Here is a 23,938-nt window from a genome sequence, read left to right on the forward strand (position 1 = left end):
TTGAATTATGTCTTACCTTTTTGTGATGATACTATGGCACCTGTAGATAAAAAGAGAGGAGACACACAAAGAAAATGTGTTAGGCTGATTATTGTAGACACATAAAATGCAGGAGATGACAGCCATGGTTGGCCATTTACTGGGAAGGAAACGAGCAACCCAAAAGGAAAGTCTGGGGATAGGGGGGGTGGGGGGTGGTGGTGGTGTGTGTGTGTGTGTGTGGGGGGGGGGGGGGGGGGGGTCTTTCATCTGAGACCTGTGAGGAATATCCACGACACCACATTCAAACACACTTGGATGTGTCGGAATATGTAAACACGCAAAGGTAAAAGGGTAAAACACACAGGTTGGTTGAGCAACACACACACACACACACACACACACACACACACACACACACACACACACACACACACACACACACACACACACACACAAATCCACACAGAAAATATTCCCCGCTCCACAGAGAGATCAGGTGGAATAAAAAAAAACAACACATCAGAGCAAACACATTGAAAAGAGGCCTCAAGTAGACAGATGAGAGTCTCCTGACCCTTGGAAAACCCTCACACAATTTACCCTGACTGAGCTTTCTAATAAGTAAAAACAATGCGATTGAGGTGCAGTCAGAGGGAGCAAATCAAATCATTTCAGTAAGCATTTGAGTTTCTTATGTAGAGGCCACCAGAGACACTCCCTGCCCACAGGGGGAGGATCAAAACACCGGCGGCTCGGAGGTAAGAATGTACTACAACATGTTTCTTATGCAACACAGAGCACTTACAAAAAAATTCTGAAGGAGAGGAATACAGCAAATTTAACTTATTGTTCTTATAAAATATTCACCACGACAGTGTTTGTAAGCTCCCAAGGTTTCATTTGAATTTAATAGACTTGTTAAACTTGCAGGACTACAAGAATAAATAAAGAAAAAAAAGCAGTTTTTTGGGGGGTAACTTTTTACTGTAAGTAGTTTAAATCTTTTTGAACAGTTCTCTACTGGCCACAGGCCCAAAACGCACAAATGGCCACAGACACTGGATGGGGAATAATTGAATCCGGATGGATTTGTGGCATGCTGGGCTGAGGAAGTGATAATCCAAAACTCTGCCTAATTGCCAGAGTAAAGATGGCGTCCATTGTGGAGGTGGCGTCAGGGTTTATCAAGGCAGTGTGCCGTGGGATTGGACTGAGCATTAGGGCTTTACACACTTTTGTTTTGTGAGGTGTTACGCTGGATTTGAGCAAATATTGGCCCTCCGGTTATTACATGGTCTGATTGTCTGCTATGCAACTGTCCATAAACTCTGCACGTCTACCCTAATCTGAGAGGAGGCTTCAAATAATTAGTTAGTGAAGCACTCTCACAGCCCAGTGCAGTCAACCTTATCACTAAAAGAAAATCCTTGGTCCATTTCCTTTTCAGCCCAAAGGCTTACAAACTCTCACCACTGTTAAAACCTTCGGGGCAGCTGCGTAGCCGATAAAATATTACCCGACATGTCAAGACTACTGGCCCCTATCCTCCTTCTTTTGGCATTCATTATGTAAAAGAAAGACGTCAAACAGAAATGTTCTAGCAAGTGCTTGTAGTACAAGTGGGCTGTCTCCAAACATTCTCTTTTTAGAACAAGAAAAATCCAGAAAGACAGGCAAAAAAACTGAAGGAGAGAGGCGTTTGCTACCTGTTTCATCTAAGGTGAATTTGAAATTTGAACTTATTACAAAAACATACCCAAGACAATGACAACATCACATAAAAAAGGTAGGATCAAACACGCATGACACAGAATTACATAGGTTACATATACATATACATATACATTTTGATTGTTTTATTCTTAAGCATTTAAAGTAATGCCATACATTTTGTGAATCCTTAAGAATTTCTGCATACAAATGACCTAAAACTGACCTAAATCTTTTGACGGTGGGAGGAAGCCAGAGTACCTGCAGAGATCCCACGCAGGCACAAGGATAACATGCAAACTCCACACAGAAAGGCCCCCGGCCGAGGTACAAACCCAGAACCTTCTTGCTGTGATATACAGTGGGGCTTGAAAGTTTGCAAACCTTTTAGAATTTTTTTGTATTTCTGCATAAATATGACATAAAACATCATCAAATTTTCACACGAGTCTTAAAAGTAGATAAAGAGAACCCAATTAAACAAATAAGATAATAACAATTATACTTGGTAATTCATTTATTGAGGTAAATGATCCAATATTACATATGAGAGAGGCAAAAAGTATGAGAACCTCTGGGATTAACAGTTAATTTGATGGTGACAATTGAGTCAGGCACTTTCAGTCAATGGGTTGATAATCAGGTGATTTTTTTTTTTTATTCTAGTAAAGGGATCTAGTAAAGTCTGAGCTTTACAACATATTTGTGAGGTAGAGTATCACGGCAGGGACAACAGAGATATCTGAGGACCTCAGACCTCAGTTATTGGTGCTCATCAGGCTGAAAAAGGTTATAAAACCATATTTATAGACATTGGACTCCACCGATCAACACCGATCATAAGCATAATACTGTTATGTTAAGTGTTTCATTGGCTTCTCTGACTTGAGTTAAAATCTGATGTTGTTTCAGGTCATGTTTATACAGAAATATAAAAAATGCTAAGGGGTTCACAAATTTCAAGACACCACTGCAACTTTGCAAACTAACCTGTAAAATAAAATACACATCTCTGGAAATCATTTTGGTAGTATCTTGCAGTAACTGCAGTCTTCAACTGGCAACAATAACCAAATGCAAATCAACAGAGTCTGTGCCAGTATGTGTGAATTTACACATTGTGCCATGTTTGTGCCTCAAAATCAAAACTAATATCTATCGCAAACCCACTGGATCTCACCACATAGCTGAAGATAAAGAGCTTACAGGAATTATAATGGAAGCTAACACCACAAATCTTACAAGTCTGAGCCACTACGAGACAACAACAATGACAAACAGGTAACTGTCGGACATCAGACAGGCGTTTCATTTATTTGAGCACCTCTAATAATTTACCTGCATTAAAAGTGGTATTTTTGCAGTATTTTAAGAGCTTATCAGAAAATGCTTTCTGTAGCAACTTTTTTTTTTTTTTTACTTTTCTGTATCAGTTTGACTTACTTTGAGTAACGCAGAAAAGTGGACACGCTGCTAATAACCAGATGAAGCTTTGAGGGAAAGCACCAGAAATCAACAAAAACCTGGGGACAGCACGACTTAACTGTGATTTAATTTCAATCTAACAAGGCACGGTTTAAATTATGCATTAATTAATTGCCACTATACACAGTTACCTGCAGTAAACAGCAGGACGCTACACTGTTGCTTAATCTCCTTTCACATTGATATATTGGAAAGAAGAGAAGGTTAAAGAAAATGTGTTATCATACTCTCAGTATTGTTTAGAGACCGATAAATAATAAACAAATACATGATTAGTTATGATGAATAATCAAAAGAAAGCACTTCGTTCCTTTGTAGAACTTGTTGGGTCTGAGCACAGATACCATCCTGATTGGTGTCAGCACACATAAATAACCCTGCTGTTCAGGGAGGCAAAGAAAACCTCTGTCATTGATTACTGCATTTCTTCCAAGCTATCAGAGGCTTATATGGATTTGGAGACTAATTTGCAGTGAATATGCGAGCAGCGTTTAATGTGCCCATGCACCCAGAGCAACACTCCTGTGGGTTTGAGTATTATGTAAAACACAGCATATGTCAATACAGCTTTCCCACAAGTATGTATTCAAGCACAGCAAAGTTAAGGCTGCCCAAAAGCATGCCTGGGGACACTAAAAGCTACATTTTAAAGATACATTTGCAATATAAGGAAATAAAGATCTCCCAGCTGTTCTGTTCTACCTTTCAGAAATGTTGCCTCTCACCATCAAAGAGGTTGAAAGAATCAAGTAAATGAGAAGAAAGCGAAGGAAAGGCCTACAGACACTAAGATGATGTTGTTATTGATTTAGATAAATATGCACGCCCTTATAATTGGACTTAAAATATATATATATATATATTTTTTTTTAAAGAAAACAAGTCAAGAGGCAAACAGACTAAACCACATTTTTGAGATCCTGAAAGCCAATCAAGCCTGGTTACAGAATATTTGTGTTGATGTTTATAACGTTCATTATCCATTAAAATTACATCTATTTTCCTGGAGATTACATATTTGATCCAATACATAAAGACAGTTTCTACAGATGTAAAACATCACAAAAATGAAAAACTGTCAAAACGAAACCACACTTAAAGCCTTAGAAGTTTCTCTACTTGAATTAGTGAATGTTTCAAGTATGGCTAGCCTATAATGGCACTGATAAATAAATAAACAAACAAACAGATGAATAAAAAATACAAATCATTAAGGGTGCTTGCCCTCAACAGATAGTTAAAAGTAACTCTCTGACCGCCTGTGTGGGATGTTGCCACATTTTGGCAGAGATAACAGAGACACCTACAGTATGTGGAGCACATCAATTGGAAACCAGCATCACAACGAGAATTTATGTTGGCACATTTACAGGTAACTCATAAAATAAACATTGTTTCTTGGCCCATAAAAAAGAACCCAGCTTCATTTCAAACCCTTTTTTTGTTTTCATGCTCAGCAGTGAAGATGTGTCATATACGCAGATTCCAGTAAAATTGTCTCCTCTATTGTTTGGTGCCAGTGGTTATCATGGTCACACTAAGTGATGTACAAAATTTGGCCACAATTAGAAAAAAAAATGAACAACAACCAAAAGCATCAACCTATACTCTTATGCTTAACACTTCATCCTGCCTCAGGATAAAGAAGGTCATTTTTGAAACACTGGAAAGCAGGAGTGGTAGACCACGGTTGGTGCTAGATTGGATCAGCTGTATGTCAGCATGCGCTAAATTCGGCATTGCTGTGACTGGTTGTTTCACAGTCAGTCAGCTGGTCCGTAATCCTAACCAGGGAAACATCAAATCCCAAACTGAAACCAGAATTAGGCCCAGACACCTCAGAGCTGCCACACGAGGCTGGAGAATTACAACTCCCAACAGAAAACTGCTTTGATTCAATAAAAAAAAACAAGTAGAGGGGTGGGGGAACCCTTTCACAACGTAAAACACAATCACAGGTAAAGCGCCCCTCTCGTCGATCTAATCTAGCACTAGCCATTTTACCAGTGGCCAGCTGAACTAACGATTTTACTGTACATCATCGCGTCATGTCACTATAAAGTATTTTAAGCTGAACCACACACTTTAAAGAAAAAAACAAAACTATTCTCTGTCAAGTTGAATCTGCATTTTTATACTGTAATGCCCTCACATGAAAAAACAACACAAAAGTTGCCACACTGTACAAAAAGTGCTGTGCTGTGAAAGTTGACAAACACGTTGTACCATAGATGATAGTTGCCGTCTGTCTCTGTCAGCACTTTTTTGCACAGTTTGGCACATTTTGTACCATCTGTCACATGTGAGCATCAAAATATAGAACATTATATGCAAGGTAAGCTCCAGTTTGATTGAGAATGCTTGCTCTTTTTGTGACCAATGAACTGCTTCTTTCCAGCCTTACTGTCTAAATGATGAATTGGCATACCTGCAAAAGACGAGACTGATGCCATAAATATCATGTGATGGATTTAACTTTAGTTAATGGTGATGGTGAGAACTATCAACACCAGTGATGACTGCAGCTTCAAAAATAGTATATTTCATCTGAAGGTGCAAAGTTTTGGGATTTTGCACTTCTTCTGTCTGTCTTTTTACTCCGTCATGTCTTTTCTAATTTACATTTTTCACTTGGCTTACTGTCACGCACACTTCTCCAGTGTGACCCTTGTGACTGCTGGCAAGCATAGCAGGATATTTTTGACACACAAAATGCAATAGAGAAGCAGTTTCTATGGAGAAATATGTGTATTATTCTCCGTTTGGGAATTAAGGGAAAACATTTTTGGGGATTGCAGCTCTTGATTACTTAAAGTTATACAGTTTGAATTCAGAGGTTTTAAGATGCTCTTCAGTCTGTAAACTCAGCACACGAGATGTAGTTTACATGATTAGCATTATAGTCACCACAGTTTTAGACATTATTAGTTGAAATAAACCCCTAAAGCCACACTGTAATACTGATGAAGTATTTCAGCCAGGACCATAGGTGTGAGCTATGCTGCCTCTATCTAAGAATCACAGACTGATCCTTCATACAATAGTTCCCAGAATGATTGAATTAGACTGCTATTGGAAACCTGTCTTCTATTGACCTCTTTAAGTTGTGGCTTTCCAGCGAGCCACTCTGGGATTGGTTTTAATTACAACCAGAAATTGGGTTCGATTTTATCCCCTTCGTGAGGTGAGTAATCCTTATCGCTAATCATCGCTTTGTCGTAAAACGGAAAAATGGAAACCATATCATCACTGGAAAGCGCTGCTCGCGTACATGTACTGTATTATTATATTGTTACTGTGTGAGAATGATTGGATGTGTGAATGCACACAAATGTAGGGTATAGTCATACATGTACCTGTGTGTGTGCTATGTGAAGAAAAGTGTGGAAACAAATGCATCAGTCTTCAGATGATTAGTCTCTATTGATATAGCATCACTATAATGCAATTAGGATACATTCCAACACACTATAGCTGTTCACCTCTTAATTATGCTCAGTAGTGGACAGTGATAGCCCATCTGTTCAAGTTACCAAGTGAAGAGACCACTGGTGATAGATGGTAACACCAGTCAGTTATGATTATTAACCTGGATGCTAATTATTTTAGGGAGACAAAGTGATGCAGCTCATGTCATTTAAATATATAACTTAAAATCATATATTATAAAGAACTGATCCATATGTTCTGTAGTAACAAATCCTAATCCAAACATTGTTGAATGTTAAATTTCACTCTTGAGGACATTACGTCCTGAATGTCCACAGCAGATGATTTTCACATTTTCCTGAGAAAATAGAAAATTGCAGCACTGTTTTTCTACAAGTGACAACAGGTGATTGAAGAAAAGGAAATATGTCAACTGTGGCTGGAAGCGCTACATTAGAGTCAAGATGAAAAGTCACTGGAGCCTGAAGACCATCATCGAGAAAGATACAGGCAGCTCGTCACTGCCGTTAATCATTATATTTAAGCGTGAGTGTTCACCATCGATGGAAGAATGAGTTAAGCTTTAAATTGGAGAGATCTAAAAGTTTAAACCAGTTGACAAAAATACAAGAATGTATCTTTATGTAGCTTTTGAGCAACTGCGCTTTGTTGTCCTAAACAAATTGCAATAGTAATGCTACACAGACATGTAAATGTACAGTACATGACTGGATATTTGTATAATGTTTTTACCTCTGATGTGGAAAAGACCAACATACCATGACTTACTTAACTAATGTTTTAAAAGCACGTGCCAGTGCTTTTTCCAGGGAGGAATACACGGAGACAGAGCACAATTCTAGGTTATAATTAGCTGAGTGTAGCGCATGCTCATCTGCTACATACTGCACAGGGAGAGCAGGGAGTGCTGCCTTCTTGCTCATTATGTACTAATGAGTTGTCTATTAATGAAAATGGAAAGCATTTATTTTGTGAGCACAAAGGGTTCAGCTGGATTAATTGCTGCACTACAGCAACAAAATGAAAACAGAAAGTGCAGCATCACTCTTGTGTGGCACATTACCCATTAACCAACTGTTATCAAGGCCTGGCGAATGTTGCTGCACGACACACACAGGGAACGGAAAACTGTTCGCACAGGCCATTAAAACTTCATGGGAACTGCACTTTGAACACTTTCTTTGATACTTCCAAGTTCTCTCTCATATAATTTCAAGTTATATGTCCCCTAATAAAACATCTTGTCAGTCGAACGTGGACACTTTGCTTGATCACAATGACAGCATTTCACCACCAGGCTTCAGTTTCACAGAAGCCTTTCTTCGCACAATAACAAATGATTCGCAGCTAATTGCGTCATTGTGGGCCCGTGTTGGCATTTATATGTCAACAGGAGTAATCAGGAGGAATACAAATTATTGATGAGAAAAATATTTGTAACAAATAAAATCAACCAATACTTTCTGCATTATGATAATGGAAGATCATGTGCAGATGCAAAGTGGATGGAGAAGAAATGGCTGAACAGAATCATGTCTGTCTAAATCAATACAGATGTAAAAGTTGCATCCCTGTTATGATAATGTAATTGTGTTGTGCTACATGTTTTTTCAGAGGCTTATCAGAATCATTTTAATAGCCCACTAATAGCTTGATTTCCCATTGGGCTCTCCTTGGAGAGGTCAGGGGTACGGGGAGTGTGTGGGCTCTGGCAGCCACAGCAGATGGTTTTTGATCAGATATTAGAGGCTGGGCAGCAGGGTCGTCTGGCCATGAGCATTCTGCCCTGCCTGGGGGATAACAACCCCATCTGAACCTCCAGCTCCAGCTATGGTTCCAGCTCCAGACGAATAGCTCTGTGTCCCAGCCAGACTGCAGGGACACTGGAGCAGTGACAGACTGCTGTCCTTAAGCCTTGTGACAGTCTGGGAAAAGCAAAGTCAGAAACATGCTGTCTGCTGTAGTTAATTTTCCCTCCAGGAATCTGTTTCACCCTACTTGGAATGCATATGATTTGATGACAAATGGTTATGTAATTGCTAACACTGTTTGGTCTCTAGTAGAAATAATCACACTGATAACCAAAATCCTACTTGGCTGGATTTGAAGAAAAGCAATCGTTTCATTCCCATCACTGACTGTTCCTATTGTAGCAATGTGTGGTGGACAGACTAATCATTAAATAACAGGGATGCATTTAAAAAAAAAAATCTGCAATTTGAAACATCCGTTGTGTCGTATTAAATGTTGGGAAACATAACAACGGGAGGATCAAGTCTTTGTTATTAAAATTGAATGCTAATCTGAGAATCTGTTTGAATGTCATTTGTGAAAAAAATAGGTATGAAAAGATAAATCCTACCTAGGCATCTGTAAATCATTCTTTTGGCATTCCTATCTTCCATTTTCTTTGACTTGCTTCATCTGTTTGTCTCTTCCTCCTCCATCAACAAAGCCGTGGAGAAAGAGGGGTGAATAAACTCAACAATCTGAGCTTTATTTATCCTTTCCCCTGTGACAGTGGCAGTCTAAAATGGCAGGGCTTCGGATATGACCTTCAGTTAGAGTGGTTCTCCATCAGTCATCACTGCCACCCACAGATCAGACAGTGGATGAGGGACAGTGGCATCTTCAGTCCTCCTCAGGTACTCTCCCTTTTTAACCTCCCCCAAAGCTGTACCTAAGAGACTTCTCTTATTTTACTTTCCTGTCCCATATTTTTATTTCCTTTCCTTCCTCCTTTTCTGCCCTTGACCTATCTTCTTTTTTTTTTTTTTTTTTAAGGCATGTTTTCTCCACCTTTTCTCATTGTTTCCTCTCTGTATGCATTCCTGGCAGAAAAAACAAAAACAATTGGCAAAGGTTTGCATTTCTTAGGAGCAATAATGTCATAAATAGTCAAGGTTTGCATATAAAACACTTCAATGCAAACAATACTGCTTATAGTGATAAAATTAGAGAGGAGACACAGGGAGGCAGAGGTATAAAAACACAAGATTAAATGGAAACACTTTTTTTTTTGCATTGTCACTGAGGCACTAGTCAACCCTCTTTGACAGCTCCACTAAACTAATGTCTGATTATGTTACTACCTTGTTATTTTACACAATTTTTGTTGTTGAAAGCTCTTTATCTCTGTGAATCCTGATGATATAAAACCCTGAAAAGCCTAAAACCTCATTCAGTGGACAGGTTGTTTTTTTTTATAAATCTAACAGCTTGTCCTCTATCAGAGATATTATTTGTGTCCACTCTACTTAATAACAGATATTTTTCAGCTGACACTCTCTTAAAAGTCTCCTTAATATCCTGAAAGAAATCAAATACAAACACGTGTTTCACAATCGGTGCAAACACACACAGACTCACAAACTACAAAACACATACACATACAAAACACCCACATACACCAACAGAACGCATCAAAGTTAGAATAAAGACGGTAGTAACAACAAAATGTTTTTTTACTTTTCGTTTTCATGTTTTTATAACCTTGCTTTTCAAATTATGTTCTTTTTTTAATCTCATACCTTATTTATTTTTTGTATGTTGCTTGTTTTCAAAGGAGTACAGATGCTAATGTACGACAACAATAGATGCACTAGGTACTCTGGTGTTCATGTCTTGGACTCAAAAGATAAAAGATGAGACCGTGTCAAACTCAAACCAAGAACACTGATTTGAAAGTTTAAAAGCTGCAGCACATAATTTCAGCAGTTTGTAATCTACTTTTTAGAGCTCGTGTTGCAATATACGAGGGCTGTGTTGTCGATTTCCAGAGGTCGACACAAAATTTCATGACCGCCCTGTGGTCATGTCCACAGAGAAATCACAGATGCGCCAGACTAGTGCTTTCAAAAACGTGCAAAACTCAGGTGCAGAACACTTTCTCATTAGGGTTACACCTTCTTCCTGCTCCACGCACATCACAGTGTTGTGCATCGTTTGCACACAACAGAAGCAGTCTCGGAATTTTTTGATCCACCCTCATATTATACCACAAAACAATATTAAAAGCAATGCTTTTTGTAATATAAAATAGCTTCCAGAAAATGCGTATGTGAACATCTGCATTCTGCATTTCTTACTTATTCTTCCACATTTACCCTGGCACACAAACATTCGTAACAAATGTTCTCATTTCCAACCATGGTGCACTTCTCTTTAAAATCCTAATAATAAAGATGAGGTTTGAGCATGAGACAAAAAAATAGGCCTCAGGGTAGAGAAGACTGCATCTCCAACAAATGCATTCAGTCAGCGTGCACAGCGTATAGCTGTAGGACATCATGAACATATATTTTCTGTGTAACATTTGGAAATAAATGAAATGCAAAACATAAATACCATCCTATCTATGTTAAAAGTGAAATAAACTAGAAGTTATTGTGGTGTAAAAGTTGATAGGTTTTGACTGTTGGAATGACAGGCAGTTTTGATTGTGTATATACATTTTCAAGAATAGCTATTGTGGATACATATTAAAAAAAAAAAAGTATAAAAAAAGAGAGCACTCAAGTGAAACAGACAAGTAAAAAATACAGCAAATGATGCCATCAATCCTTCATTATAACAGCCTTTTCTATTAGGCACAGCAACACAATGGATTTGCAAATACCCAATCAATATACAAAGTTTTTAAGTGCACTACATATAGTTGTGCTTGTCTGCTTGAGCCAATCTCTTTCTCTCAATAGTAATTCACCTTAAAACCACATATAGAAGCCTGTAACACTCTGTGACTGTGCCCACCTATTCATATGCAAAATACACGAAAGGGAGTACAACCGCTACGAATAGCAACTTAGTTTAAAATGTCATGTGGGAATCTTAAAAGAAATAAAAACCTTTGTCATATAAATTCATTTCTATCCAATCAATTGTTTTCCTTGTTTTTGTAAGTATTTTTGTTTCATTTCAGAACAACAAACCTACATAGCTTGTTATGACAGGACCAGGATACCTGGAACTGCAAGTAAGTCACATGGCAACTGTGAATGCATCCTCACTTTTGGAAATAAATTCAATGGAGCCAAAGATATGTGTATTGTTATAGAAATGCTGTGTGGTGGATTAATCTGAAATCATACACCAGATAAATTAATTTTTTAAAGGGTCATAAAGGGTCTTAAAGGGATGATGGCCACTAATAAATCCTCGGGAAGTAATACTTTGGACGATTTTTTTTTTTTTTTTTTTTTTTTTTTTTTACAATACTGTATATTTGATTATTTTTAATACACGGAATATGACCTGTCTAGGTATGAGTCATTGAAGTCCAAAAATATGGATTAGTAACTCATTTCCTGCCAGTGTGAAGTCCAGGTAGACACATCCACAGTCTGGTGTCTTTCAAAACATCACACATAAAAAGTGCAGTTTATTTTGGCCAGGTTTGAGACACAGAGTTTTTATAAACCACTTGTGGATGCACTGCAGAACATGAAAAACAGCCACACAATCGCCTCAGGGCCAACGAAAGAGCGCCACTGACTGCTATCTGAATGTCTAATTCAGGACCGAGGACAGCTCCTAAAGCTTGAGGAGAGCAGGCGCTTGAAGGAAGATACTTCCCCTGCACCCAAAGTGCTGCAGTCTATTGGCTGTTAAAAGATAGATTTAGGTCTATATTCGAATGATCTAAACTCACGGTCCTAAGCACATGGCACAAGTGCATTTAGGCATGTCCAAATCCACTTTTTCTAACAGCAGACAGCCTAAGTGAAAAATTAGGCGCATGGTTCAAATGGGTTGTATTTCATTTATATACATATAAGTATGTTTTAGACAAAGCATGAAATAAACCAGTAAGTGCCATTTCCCATTCTCTTTAAAAACCAGGTGTGCTGGCAACTTGGTGGATTATTATTATAAAAGTGGATTTACCAAGTGGTTGGAAAGAACGCTTCTCTGCAGAGGCAGCGGATCTGCTGAAGCGTGTATTGAGCAAATTGATGTACACAAATAATCTCTTTTCATCTTTAATCTTTTGCACGTTTGTGCGGTGTTATCTGTCCCTGTTTGTGACCACAAATCATTTTAAGACCAACTCGCCAATCGGCTCAAGTATATGTACATTTGCTATTTAAAAAAACATGAATGCCGGACGGGAAAGTGACAACTGTGTTGGTCTGAAATTAATGAAGACACTTGCTTTGCACTTGGAATGTATTCCTGTGGTCTGGCCACAGTAGCTTCCAGTACTGGAATGAATTTATAGTTTGGCATACTATTGAATAGGATGAGGTCATGTCATATCTCCAGCACTATGGATATGATGCATTATTAGGACATCTTATAACTTTATTAAACCTACAGAAATGACTTCCTGTCAATCACAATCAAAATGTTCTGAAGAGAGCTTCACTCTGTGATGGAGACAATAAAAAAAACGTTCACATTGGAAACAACTATCAGAGTACAAAAGCTAGTTGTACCATAACTAAAATACCCTAACTCAACTTTTCACATTTTCTCTGCAGTCAAACAAATCAGCGTTATTTCCACCAGTACTGAAAACATACAGATAAAAACACATGCAGTCCGCATTACTAGTGGCCTCGATGTGGTACTTGTGTAGCATAATTTGCAGTTTTTTTTGGGATGCTCGTCAGATCTGACAGTACCTCCAAGAGCCTCTGCAACATGCTGAGGGAAAAGAGTAAAATCTGCCTTTAGACCTGGGCACACCTCAAGGCTTTCATGTTATCAGTGAAGCCTTAACTCGCCCAGTGTGTGGAAAGAATGGTTAGTCAGTTGGAAAGGAAGAGCCCAGCAGACAACAACTCAACAGAAACAGATCAAGTGACTGAGTTCTGCTGAAGCTCAAACACATTTTTAAATTTAAAAACATTGTTTGATAGTAGAAAACTGGTGACCTCCTAAAGTTTCTTTCAACTCAGACAATCAAAGGTTTTGCTCTCTCCTGACTTGGGTAAAAAAAAAAAAACTGTGCTAGATTGAAGAGGTAGTAATCAGCTATTATCCAGTTGTTGAAAACGATCTGCTCTCTCTGCTGTCCTCTACAGGGAAAACTGAAGCATTCCCATGGTGACAAAGACTTGGATTTAGATTGAGACTGGGATGGTTAATAGTGAGGAAACATTTTGACGACAACAAAAAGACAGCAAGTTAAGAAAGCTAAGATACAGTATATATGCCCAGTGGAATGAAAAGTAAGATAAATGCAGAGATGGAGATAAAGTGGGGAAAAGGAGAAATGTAGTGATGCAAGGCCAACTGAGGTATCAGCACACTCTGTCACAGTGTCACACCCAACAGGCACCACTGTCAATCACACTGGAGACCATAAGGACTAGTACACACTCTAAAAACACAGAAAAAAATAAAAATGTTCGATATAAAAATGCACAAACACATGTATATGTATGAGATACATACCCAAAGTAAACACAAATAAATATCTAAACACATAAAACACTCATAGCCAGTATAAATAAAATATTAAATTGACAGCCTTCAAGGTTTTTTAGATTTCAATGTGTGACAGCATATCAAAGGATCAAATATTTTTCTGAGTCTCAGTGGCTACTGAGTAAAAGGGTAAACTTAAGACACACTTGTACGTTTACTGTGCAAGTAGGGATGTTTTTCTTTCAACTATAACGAAAGGAAACAGAGAATGAAGAACTGTGGAGGAGCGAGGTGAGAACATGATCTGTGTCTTTCAGTGCCCTCTCGAATTGGTCTTGGAGGAATCATGGAGGGATAAAAGTAGTCATTACTTCAGCTTGATCCCTATTTCTTTTTTGCATTGAACTTTAGTCCAGCATTTTATGTTTTGAGTCAGTACGTGTGCATGTGTGTATACTGTATCTGTACAAAAAAAAATTCCCCTCGGGGATTAATAAAGTAAATACCTACCTACCTACCTACATAGAAGCACTCAGTGAGGAAGTGGAGGAATTATGTGTCTGAATATTGCAATGTTTTGGATAGATTATGTATGCTTTAATAGGGGTTAACTGACATAACTAACAGTAGAAACACAATTGACTTTACTAACTGTGAAAACACATTGCAAAAAAGAAAACACATGACAGATCGTATAACTATTATAATCAGTTTGTAAAGGTTCATGGTTGAGTTATAGTTGAGAATTGTCCATGCAATTTGTCTGAAATGAAGTAAGTCTAACATAATAAATGAAAATATAAACAAAAAAAACCCTAATGGGCCTTGGTTACATACTTTTAGGTTATCATCCCCTTAAGTACAATTTGTACTGCCAAACAATGGTGACACCTGCACACTTCATAAATTAATATGCACTGCACCAAAGCCAAAACACACTTGAAAAATCTGTCCCCACGGAGTCTTCTGGGAACTAATTTCATTCACAGAAATAAACCTGTTATCACATGCACATATTAAACCATTCCAGCTTGTCCAGAAGTACAGAGGCAAAGCTTTTAAGCAAATGGCAGTTGTGTAAACTAAAATGGCAATGTGGTAAGTCAATTCAATAGTAGCTGAAAGCCATTACAACATTGTCATTAACGAGGTTGCTGGAAATGCAATTAGCCCCCTCACATTGCTCACGGCAACAAGCAGGGAGATGCTTCATTGAAAAAATGTTTTTAAAAGACCACAGAAAAATGCCAAAAGGGCTTAAAAGAATGATGTACTCCCAGAAAATACAAAAAGACACAACAATACAAAGAATGAACAAATTGTAGGGGAGATACAGTGAGTCCAAAACTGACGACTGTGTTTTTTTTTCTCAGGTGAGGTCGTTCAAGCTAAATCCCATTGCCCCCAAACCCAAACACAGAAGCACAACAAACTCTTTGATTAGTCCAAACAACAAAACACTATTTAAGCCCTGAGCTGCTGCCATAATCAATTGTAAATAGACTGGACCCAGGACCAAGAACAAGGAGAGAAAAAAGAAGACAAATCACAGTCAAACTTTACTGGCTCGTGAATTACATGCAGCTCATGGATCCCTAGTGTGATTAAAGTATGAGAAAGAATATAGAAAAGCAGACAGTCTGCCAGGGTTTTTTTTGTTTTTTTTCCCGCTCATCAAAGGTTTAGATGCTGTGAGACAGCATTTGTTAAAATGTTAGTGAAGGAGGATGAGGTCGTGGCTAAATGAATGATAGGCATCACTGTCACACAGCAGACTTCCAGCAGGTCTCCTTGGAGATAAGAACCAGCTGTCTATCCCCAACATACCACCATCAAGGTCACTACTCTGCTTATTATGGAAAAAGACACCGCTTCTCTGAGCTAATTCTGAATCTTGTTCCTTGAATATTATGAGAAACGGTAGTTTTCTTTTTGTGTCTTAAAAACAGTGTTCATGCATGAAATTAGAACATTGATCTTGATCTCAGTTTAAACACGACAAAAGCCACGTTTACATCATCAATATCAAGAAAGAGCTCTTTGGCAGAGTAACTTTGCATAATTCTGTCCATTTACACTATGATTCCGCAGTCTATCCATCTATACATGCCTTTCCTTGTCAGCATGCATCTGTAAACATCGTAAAGCTATCTGAAATGACATCAGTTCCTGAGGAGTATTACAGTATTTGATGGCATGCTGTTCTAATGTGATGGGGGGCGGGGGCTGTTGGCTGCCATTGATATCCCAGCGCAGCAGTAAGGCAGCAGACGGGAGGGTAATGAGGAGGCAAATATGATTAAAACCATCTCCTCAGGCTGCCTTGGACCTGCCATTAAACCAGCGGACACCCCTTATGCCTAATCCATCACAGTGCTTAGCTCCCACTGAGAGAGAGGAGAGAGACGACAACAAAACTCAACCTCAAACCTCGGATCTCCCCTTTCTAAAACATAACTAACACTCCAGGAGGCTCACTCGTTATTAAAGATCTGCCACTGAAGCCGCTGGACACGAGTCTGGTGATGGAGGTTTGGTGATGTCTTGGGTAAAAACTGTGACATTATGGGTACAAATCTAAGAGGGGAGTAACAACCTTTCTTTAAAAGACTATAGAAAAGTCAGGCCAAATCTAACTATAAACAATCATTAACTAAAAGTTAGCCATAAAAATGTCTTGCCTGAATTCAGTAAGAATTAAAAACCTGTGTCACCTATAAGAGAGACCTGGCCAACGGTTTCACATAGTTTCATAAGAATACACTTCATTAGATGGCATCTCCTACCACAAACATTCATTGAAGTGAAGGAAACAAAAACATACGCTCAAATGCGTTTGGCAAACAATGCTAGAAACATTTTCCCAGTGATGCATTCACTGCCAAGATACCTAGCAGGGCACGCTAGAAACCATGAATGACATACAAAATTAGCACAGGATAACAAAGTAAGGTCATCTCTTCAGCCTCCACACAGACTGCATCTACTGCCAGATATAACTCTGGGACATCACTAGACTGTATTACTTCAATCGATCTACCTGTCTCTACTACACAATTTTAAACAAAGCGGAAATGAAAGAGACACGAGTACTGTTCTGTGTTTTAGTCTAATGTCGGTCCATTATTCTCTATGAAATGTACAACAGAGTATTTTGGCTGCTGTGGATAGTGCTGATGTAGATGTAATGGCTAATTTCATCTCCTCTTTTCCACAGCTCGTTTGAGTGCATCTTCTTTTGTACGTCAGCAACTCCCACCGCCATCCGTATAATCCCCTAAAGACACAAGAATTATGGACTACAGCAGGAGAGAATCCACAGGCGGCTCACTGTTGAGCAGAACATGCTAGATTGTTGTGTAAAGCCTATAGGATAATTATCAGCAGGAACTGTAGCCTGTAGAGAAATAAGGTATATCATGCCCTAGGCTGTTTAAATGAGCCCTGCAGACCAACTGAAAGATGCTGATGCCTCTTTACGGAGAAAACGAGAGGCAGTTCCATTAAATGAATGAGAACTCCAGGTTTGCACAATTTAAGTGCAACACTAGGTGCTAGAGTGCCGTATGAATGTAACTGCAAATGGAAGTAGCCATAACTGATAATGTTAGGCTTGTGTGAATGACCCACACCAATACAAAGAAGATATTGCATGTATGATACTGAGTTCAACAGATCAGCCATCTCAAAGCATCAGCGAGAGGAACATTAACAGTGTTTTTGTAGAATGACGAGTACTGATAGTTTGTTTAAGTCAACCATTTGTGGATACACACAGTAAATACGAAATGCAAGAGCAATTGTACTGCACAGTGTGTAACAATGCTGTGGCAATTCTGAATACTTTAAATCATCAGAGTCAAAGAAGAGAATATCTCAAGATATCTTAGAAGGTCAGAATCTGTTCACGAAAGCAAACATATGTGCTTTCTCACTGGGAAGATCATCTCCGATACTTTTAAGACATTTCTCCACAAACCAGTAGCTAATGACCCCTCATTGGACAAATAATAATTATAAGGCACACTTGACACATTTTAATGAGTTGTTAAATGTGTGTATTGTGTAGCTTATAAAATGCACTCAGTGTAGTTGTGATAAGGATCAGGAGTACTGTACGCTTTGTTTCAATTAGTGTGACAGTGAAGCACGGAGATGTAGTGTATAACTCGTTGGTATATCCTAAAAAAAAAAAAAAATGCACAAATCAACATTTGGTCTTTTCATATGCTCCCATTACTCTGAAGAATTTGTTATCTGTCTTCTCAGGTTTGTGCCTCAAGTAAAATCCAAGTGTTTTTATGCTTTTAAAAATGTGACTTTGTTGTTTGAAGCCACAGATTTGTTTTTCCCCTATCGTTGCCCACATATTTTAACCAAACTGTTATATCATTTGTAACATTTGACTCAAGAGATCACATTCAAAACCTTAAGGGGCATGGGAAATATGTTGAGTGTGGTAAGAGCCAGCTGTCTACTCCAAACACAAAACCAAACCGTAGCTGTATTAAAAGGGCATCTCAATTTACTTGAGAGGGAATACTGGTCCTGGAGAACTCAAAGACAACACTCTTTGGTAACTCATAAGTGACATCAGAAAATACATGAGCAGGAGTGTCCCACGACCTGAGCCAATATTCATCAAGTCTCAGAAATTGGAAATCTGAGTCCTTACTGATAACAGCTCAACCCGTGCTGAAGAACTACAATCCTTGGAAAAACAACCCAGTCTATAACCATCTGCCATCACATGTAAACACACTGAAGAGTAGACATCAATACTCAATTCACTTGACAGAAAAGGAACTGTCACAAAGTCATAAAGCTATAACTGTACTTCCATTATAGTCCCTAAAAAGGAAGCTCCACAACACCTCCACCTTAGATGTAAAAATATAGAAAACTATAGAGAAGTTACAAGATTAGTTGAACCAGAACTTAAAAAATACCTTAACTGTTATAAGACATTGATATGCATTTGAGCCCGAGGCATTTTTGATGCATTAAATATTTTCATAAGGCAAAATGCTGGTACCAAAACTAGTTCTCTTTTCTCATCTGTATGCTGTGAATAGATTGAAATTTGACATGAATTTCACTGTTTCTTCCTACAAACCTAACCAAATTTAAAAATACAGTTATAGAAACATAACAAAAAATTACCATCAAAAACCAGGGTTGTCACAATACCAAGCCTTTGGTAGTTGGTACCATTACCACCTAAAATGTATGATCCTCAATACCAATTTTGACACAATGGCAAAAAATTCAACAATGAAATTAGTTTCTTTAAACATCACTTCTTTAAAAAACAGGCACATTAGTAGGATGGAGCCTTAAGGTAATAAAAAAGACATAACTGTAATGTTTAACCTTTTCTTATACTGTGCCAAAACCCAAAAAAAAAAAAAAAAATCTACTTTTTTTTTATAGTGGCAGAGCATATTTACAGTAGCCTACTGTAACCCCCAGCTGATTGAAATATAAATGAAAAATCCAAATAATAAATTGCCTCTACATAAAATGCACAACATAAACACATGCAAAGAGCTGCACGTAACAATAGCTGTTCCTAATGTTACTCTATGGACTATCGCTATGTTAGCCTAAATAAGGTAACATTAGTGAATGTCATGTGTGGAACATTGCTACAAAATGAGAAGTTTTTACAGCTCAGTGACAATAACGGTAACATTTCAGGATGTGAACATTGTGACTGATGTCATGTTAATATGAAGTTAAATACTGCAGATAAGTTTAATGCGTTTCTTTCTTATGTCCCAAATGTTCTGACCCTGTTTACACCTGGGCTTTTGTTTGTCTATAACTATCCCTGATCATCCAACTCAAGCAAAATATCTCCAAACCCAACTTTTTTGCACGGGCCTGTTGCTCTACCAGCACTTGCCGACTCCATTCCACATGTTGATGTTCGCTTCATTTATGTTTATGTTTCTTTGGTACCAAGTAGACGCATGTTTTCAGACTTTTGGCACCAACATTATACCAAAGTATCACTTCTCTTGACATTCCCATCTTTAACTATATTTTAGTTGATTTTTTTTAGCTGTTGAATCCATTTTGTGAGATTAAAACAGTATTAATAACAGTAATACTAATAATTTGAATAATAAGAGAGTTATGAGTATTTTGCTTTACCACTGAATATACGTTTACCTCAATAACTTTACGTCATTTGGTTTTCCCACTGGAATTGAACTTATCTTGAGATTGTTAAGAAAAAAAACCTAACCCTCCAGAGTGAGAGCGCTTGATTGGTGAACAGAGCCATTTCCTGTCACTGTCACTGCTTATGAGAAATACTGCAATTATAGCGCAGCATGGTATGGTCCATCAGCGGGCAGGAGGAGGTGCCAGGACCAGCAGTCCCATTACCATCTCTGGCCTTCATGGGTATTAAACAATCACAGACGATGGAGGGGGTGGTCGAGAAGACTGGCCGCTCTGTTCGGGCAGCTACAAATGAAATGGGGATTTTAGACACAGTCTGCAGTAAAGTTCTTTGATCCAAGTTTGGATTTCATGTGCCTTGTTCTGTGTTTGATTGGGAGTTGAGGAACATAAGAATATAGAAGGGGTTTCTTTCACGGCTATTACTGGAACCAGAGCATATGTTTGATCTGTTCCTGATATCCTCCTTCATGTAACGGCTGTATAATTCATTTTTACTGCCAAATGATGACAAGCCAAGTATGTCACCTTTGTCAGAGGGGATCTAATGCTAACACCAGGCAGGCCAAGTTTCCCACTGAAAATATTTAGCGGGTTGAAAATGTGTGTTGCATTAGGGGGCAAGTCAGTTTAGCTGGGACACAGAGAGATGAGAGCCAGATAAGTACAAGGCCTTAATGTTTTATGACACCCAACGATGCATTCATCTCCTCGGCACTGACTCACAGAAAACATAAACACTCACACATGTAACAGAGAAGCATATGCGCTCGCACACACACGTGCACGCATGCACACGCACTGTTGAGCCGCCACTTACAATTTAATCATTTCAGTCAAGCGTTGCATTGCTTGTCCAACCAAGCATATCTCTCCCATCTCTTTTTCTATTTCTTTTCTTGACTCGGAAAGAAATTTAAATTTTATGTGTGCTCGCTACTACTCTGTCTACTTTGGGGCTGCACTGTCTGTACTTCCTGATTCTGTTTCCATAGTGACTGCGACAGAACATTTCCCCTGCAGTGATGGATTCTAAACTAACGTAGCAGCCATGATGAGACGCAGATCAACTATGCTGACAGCAGTGATAACTTTTTCCTCCTGAGCCTCAAACTCTGTCTCCCTCTACCCATTTTCCTATTCCACACAGCCATTCATTTACATGTAAACATTTACAGCGCTGATGGATATGCATCCTACATACTGAACTGCAGTGCATATCAGCCTGTGGTAAAATATCTCGTTACGGGAAAGAGTATAATCATCGGGCTTTCTGGTGTGCCATCAAATCTGCAGATGACAGGAAAACGGATCCTACTCATGAGTCAAAAAATGCAACATGCACAGCAATAAATAAATCTATTCTGTAGCTTTTGCAAGGGAAGCAATAAATCGCAACAAGATTTTTTCTCATATACCTGTTCTGTTACAAAAGATTCAGTTTATAGCTCAATACAGGGAATGCCATAAGACATGCATACTGACATTTCCGTGCAGCACCTTTCTTCACCTACCAGTGACCCCTATATGACCTATATGCTATTTGTTGACAGCCTAATGAATTTGCGATTATTAATTATTTCTTGACAGTGAGAACAGGTACAGCACAACTGCATGCTGCAGGGCACTAATGGGAAGACTCCACTCCACTTCCCTGTGCCTGTTCCTTTTGAAGTGGTAATGGGCTTAAGGTGCGTGTAATTTCCTGCCGATAGCGGATGTGGGAGAGGGCCACACCTGGGCGCGCAGGATAAGGAAGTAGGACTGAGGGCTTCTCCCAGCGGTGTTGCATACCATCCCCGCTATCGAGTGGCTGATAAAGAAGCAGGTGTGGCACTGAAGTAGGACACTGATAATACCAGCAGAAGGGATGTCCTTTAAACCATGACAAGATGAACTGCCCTAACACCGAAGCTGGGATATGATGAGTTAACAGTCGCTGGGTTGATTAGAGCAACCTGTGAGTGGGTTTGAATGGGGGGGACAAACTGGGATCTTCTGAGGCTGTGTGTAGCTACAGGTGATTCAGCATGCTGTATGTATATAGCAAACCTATGAATATTTTTCAATGCATAGAGCAATGTTCAGCACATGGGAATGACACCTTGGATAGGGTGTACTACAGAATAAAGCTGGGGTTTAGAAGCTTTACTGTCAACACATCACATTTAAGATTCAGCAATGTACAGGGCTGACAGTCTGACACACCAAATTATAGATTATTCAGAAATCTTTCACATACTGAATAATAATATGGGTTACATTTTTGCCAGGAAGAAATCTTCAACATTTTCTCTGTTTTTTAAAGCTTAACAAGGTGTAACAGTATCTTTTTTGTGAACAAAGCCACTTCATAAAGCTACACACAGTGCAGCAAAAATTCCAGTTTGCACCAGTGTGCAGCGAGAGTTTAGGTGTATGTAGGTGGTTAGGAGGATGGATGGCAGCCGCTGTGTCCTCTAAAGTCTCCTGTTGTAGGCCAGAGCCGAGTTCACCTTCATCTATCAGCAGCATCGCTCTGACCACTATAACTCATCATCACCTACACAACAAGATATGGAGGGTACGTGGAGGTAGATAGAAAGAGAGAAAGAGAGAGAGCAAGAGAAAGATCAAGAGAAAGAGAGGGAGCGAGCGAGACAGAGAGAGGGCAGAAAGTGGAGGAAATAAAGAGAGAGATGGAGTAGAAGAGGATAATTGGTGCCTTCACTTGAATACCGTGAATGTTGGTTTTTGTGTGAAATCCCTTCCAAGTGTTTTCTGGCACTTATCAGGTCGTCGTCGTCGTAAATAAGATGTTGGCCTAACGTCTTTTCAAATAAAGCTTCAATAAGTAAACAAAATAAATGGGCATGCACATTTTATTCACTGTTCATCATGGAGACAGAAACATCTACAGTCACTAACACAACCGAGAACATACTCTCTCTTTCTCTCTCTCATGCACACAAACACCACACAAAGACAGTGTGTCTCAGAGGCTGGCTCTATTGGATTACTTGAGGACACACTGTCTGTCTTTATTGCCGAGGTCCCTGTCGATTAAAGTTGCTGATAAATTGATTATGCCTCAAGGCCACCTGCTGGGCGCTGTCTGGCAACAATCAGGCTCAATAGCAAATCAATATTGCATAAACCGGTTATCATAGCCCATATTGACCTTATCAAAGTATGTGGAGATCAAGATCGGAGCTCAAAATATGGTCATCCAAAAATAGGAAAGGTTTAATTATGTTTGAGCTGTCTCTTTGTATAAATGCCTCAATAAACAACTACGGGAAACCAAAGGGTTTGGTCAAAACAACACGTCACCATGTTTTACGGCTGTGCAAATCAAATTTCAAGAAGGAGAGCTTTTCCACTTTTGATAGGGAACAGACAGGGAAATATTATGTTGATGCATATATATGCATGTGTGTGTGTATCTTTGTGTCCAAGCAGGTGTTCTCAATCTCCTGAGGAGTGCTCTATATACAGTCACCTTGGGCTGTGTCTGTCCTGGCACAGAGCACAGAGCACTGGGATGACCTGACCGGCTAACTGGGGGATTTCTGCTTATGCTCAGTGACAAAGATGAAGGAAGTGGTTGCGAGGGGGAAATACAGACACAATGAGATAAAGAAAGACAAACAGCTGGAGACAGTGAAAGAGACAGAGGAAAGGAAGTAAAGAAGAAAGACTGATTGAAAAGGGGAGTTCAGGGGAAGACAGAGGGGTGGATACACTGCAAAGAGAGGGCAAACAC

The 23,938-nt window shown here is 38.9% G+C and overlaps 1 protein-coding gene across 2 annotated transcripts in view; it reads right to left on the reverse strand.

The window, feature by feature from the left end:
- Positions 1-23,938, reverse strand: part of LOC138192818 (cadherin-4-like) — a 219,985-nt gene that overhangs the window by 122,454 nt on the left and 73,593 nt on the right. For both annotated transcript variants that reach the window (XM_069140497.1, XM_069140498.1), the window contains one exon: positions 17-40. In XM_069140497.1, coding sequence (XP_068996598.1) covers positions 17-40 — 24 coding nt within the window. The remainder of the gene's footprint in view (positions 1-16; positions 41-23,938) is intronic.

This window comes from Embiotoca jacksoni, unplaced genomic scaffold (assembly GCF_022577435.1).
Source record: "Embiotoca jacksoni isolate LCO1_2020_lvr unplaced genomic scaffold, fEmbJac1.0.p SCAF_9, whole genome shotgun sequence".
Classification (NCBI taxonomy): Eukaryota; Metazoa; Chordata; class Actinopteri; family Embiotocidae; genus Embiotoca; species Embiotoca jacksoni.